The sequence below is a fragment of the Solanum tuberosum genome, unplaced genomic scaffold (genome assembly GCF_000226075.1).
Source record: "Solanum tuberosum cultivar DM 1-3 516 R44 unplaced genomic scaffold, SolTub_3.0 scf00001, whole genome shotgun sequence".
Taxonomy (NCBI): Eukaryota; Viridiplantae; Streptophyta; class Magnoliopsida; order Solanales; family Solanaceae; genus Solanum; species Solanum tuberosum.
Genome location: NW_006238927.1, coordinates 4,000,421 through 4,003,098, shown reverse-complemented (window position 1 = coordinate 4,003,098; position 2,678 = coordinate 4,000,421). Strand labels below are relative to the sequence as shown.

At 35.6% G+C, this 2,678-nt stretch overlaps 1 protein-coding gene across 1 annotated transcript; it reads left to right on the top strand.

Annotated features, from left to right (window-relative positions):
* Positions 1–805: 805 nt before the first annotated feature.
* Positions 806–2,424, top strand: LOC102588505 (uncharacterized). Its single transcript, XM_006337925.2, has 4 exons — positions 806–967; positions 1,053–1,364; positions 1,450–1,516; positions 1,604–2,424. Exons 1-4 carry the CDS (start codon positions 816–818, stop codon positions 2,351–2,353), a joined length of 1,281 nt encoding a protein of 426 aa, XP_006337987.1. The 5' UTR covers positions 806–815; the 3' UTR covers positions 2,354–2,424.
* The last annotated feature ends 254 nt before the right edge of the window (positions 2,425–2,678 follow it).

Below are 2,678 nucleotides of genomic sequence, written 5' to 3'. Positions count from 1 at the left end.
TGCTATCTGGATGGATGACAGCTGGAAAGTTAGCATGCCCCTACTGTATTAAAGATACTAAATCATTCACATTAAAACATGGCCGAAAGAATTCATGGTTTGATTGTCATCGTCGGTTCTTGCCACCTGATCATGAGTTTAGGAGAAAGAAATATGCATTTAAAAAGAATAAGACTGAACGAGATGGTCCACCCCCAATATTAACGGGTGATGATATTTGGGAAAGGGTTCAAAATTTTCCAAAGGTAACTAAGGAACCACTGCACAAATTTGATGGGTATGGTGTTGCACATAATTGGACTAAATAGAGTATATTCTGGGAGTTACCTTATTGGAAGGATAATTTGCTTAGACATAATCTCGATGTCATGCATATTGAAAAGAATTATTTTGATCATCTGCTCAACATTGTAATGGATGTAACTGGCAAGACAAAAGATAATGTTAAGGCTAGACTTGACTTACCAGAACATTGTAGACGACCGGAGTTGCATTTACAAGAGTCTGCCAAGAACAAGTTACTTAAGCCCAAGGCTAGTTATTCATTCACAATGGAACAAAAGAGAAAAATTTGTGAGTGGGTGGAAAACTTGAAAATGCCAGATGGATATGCCTCAAATTTGGTAAAGAGGGTTGACATTGAGCGTGGAATATTGCATGGGATGAAAAGTCACGACTGTCATGTTTTCATGGAACAATTACTTCCGATTGATTTTTGTGGATTGCCTGAAAACATATGAAAACCAATGACAGAGATCAGTTTGTTCTTCAAAGACTTGTGTTCCAACACAGTGAGAGTAGAGAATCTGGTTCGGATGGCCAAAAATATAGTTGTTATTAGTAATAAGTTGGAGAAGATTCTTCCACCTGGGTTCTTTGATGTGATGGAACATCTTCCTATTCACCTTGTTCATGAAGCTCTACTGGGAGGTCCAGTTCAATATAGGTGGATGTATCCTTTTGAGCGGTAAGTAACTATAACATATTTATTCTTATTTCATAAATCGTTCATATATCTTTTGAAATTATATATCTAATATAAAATTTTACAGGAGCATTGGCAAGTCTAAAAGGGGTATTAAGAATAAACATAGGGTGGAGGGCTGTATGGCTCAAGTATATCTAGCTAAAGAAAGATCCCACTTTTGTTCTTACTACTTTGATGATTATGTGTCGTGTTTGAGAAACAGACCTAATCGACATGATGTTACTGGGAATGATCCTGCAGTACAATCATTATCAATCTTCAACCAACCGAGTAAGGGTTCAAAAAGGCGTACATTGCACAAACTTACCGAAAAGGAGAAAAAATCTGCAGAGCTTCATGTCTTGTTGAATTGTCCAGAAGTCCAACCCTTCTTAGAGTAAGAAAATTAAATATGTAAACAACATATATTCAACTCCGATTTTATTAAGGAAACTAACTGTATTTTCAATGTGATTCTACAGTTATTTTGTGAGCCAATATGGTGATGATCAAGTGTTTCCATCATTTATAACGTGGTATACTAATTGGGTAAGTGTTGTCATATATACACCTATTAAGAGATTAGTGTACTCTTCTTTCTACTAACATTGCTTTTAATTTACTAATTAAATATAGGTCTACAATTCAGAAAATGCCGCCACATTTGATCAATTTTTCAAGGATATTTCTTGGGGACCGATTACAGTTCACACAATGTCCCAATATAACGTAAATGGTTTTAAATTTGCCACAGAGAAATACTCAAAGAATAAGAAAACTAATAATAGTGGTGTTTGGGTTAAAGGTGATAATGGAAATCAAAATGAGAATGTTGATTATTTTGGCGTCCTACAGGAGATTGTAGAGTTGGAGTATTCGGGTTGGCCAATCAAAAGAATAGTACTTTTCCAATGCAAGTGGTTTGATCCAACTTCAAGAGGTACGAGGGAGCTTAAGCAGCATAATATCATTGAAGTCAAGCACACTAGGAAGTATGAGGCTTATGATCCTTTTATTATTGCACAAAATGCTAAGCAAGTGTACTATGCTCCTTATCCGTTGCGTAGGGATAAGTCTGATTGGTGGGTTGTAATCAAAACAAAACCGATGGGGCGAGTGGAAGTTGAGAATGAATTGGATGTTGCATATCAAAATGAAATATCAAGTGTTCATCAAGTAGTGGATGCTGAGTTAGAAATGAATTTGGAGCATCCTGATCACATTTTAGAAGAAGTTAATAGAGAAGAGTTAGATATGCCAACAAATATGGAGGAGGATGAGGAGGAAACTTTCGAAGAGGATGAATGGATAGATGAGGAGGAAACTTCCGAAGATGATGCATGTGAATGGATAGATGATGAAGAAACTTCCGAAGAGGATGAATAACAATTTGTATGTTTAGTTGGTGGATTTTTAGCTATTCATATTTGAGTATACTTTATATTTTAGTAGTTTTAACTTTTGTTCGACATTGTGAAAGACTATTTAGTAGTTTTAACGCGTCTTGCAAGATCGATTTGTGTCCATCTAGTGTTGACACTTAGCTCAATTAATGACAAGTAGCTCATGAGTCATGTCAAAGAATCCTTAGAATTGCAGAGTTTGATACATAGAAAAGAGTTCAATCTCACAAGTTACAGTTCAATGTAAGCCTCTTACATCGATTTTTAAGTAATGTAGGTAGATATTCTGAAACATGTGAACACACATT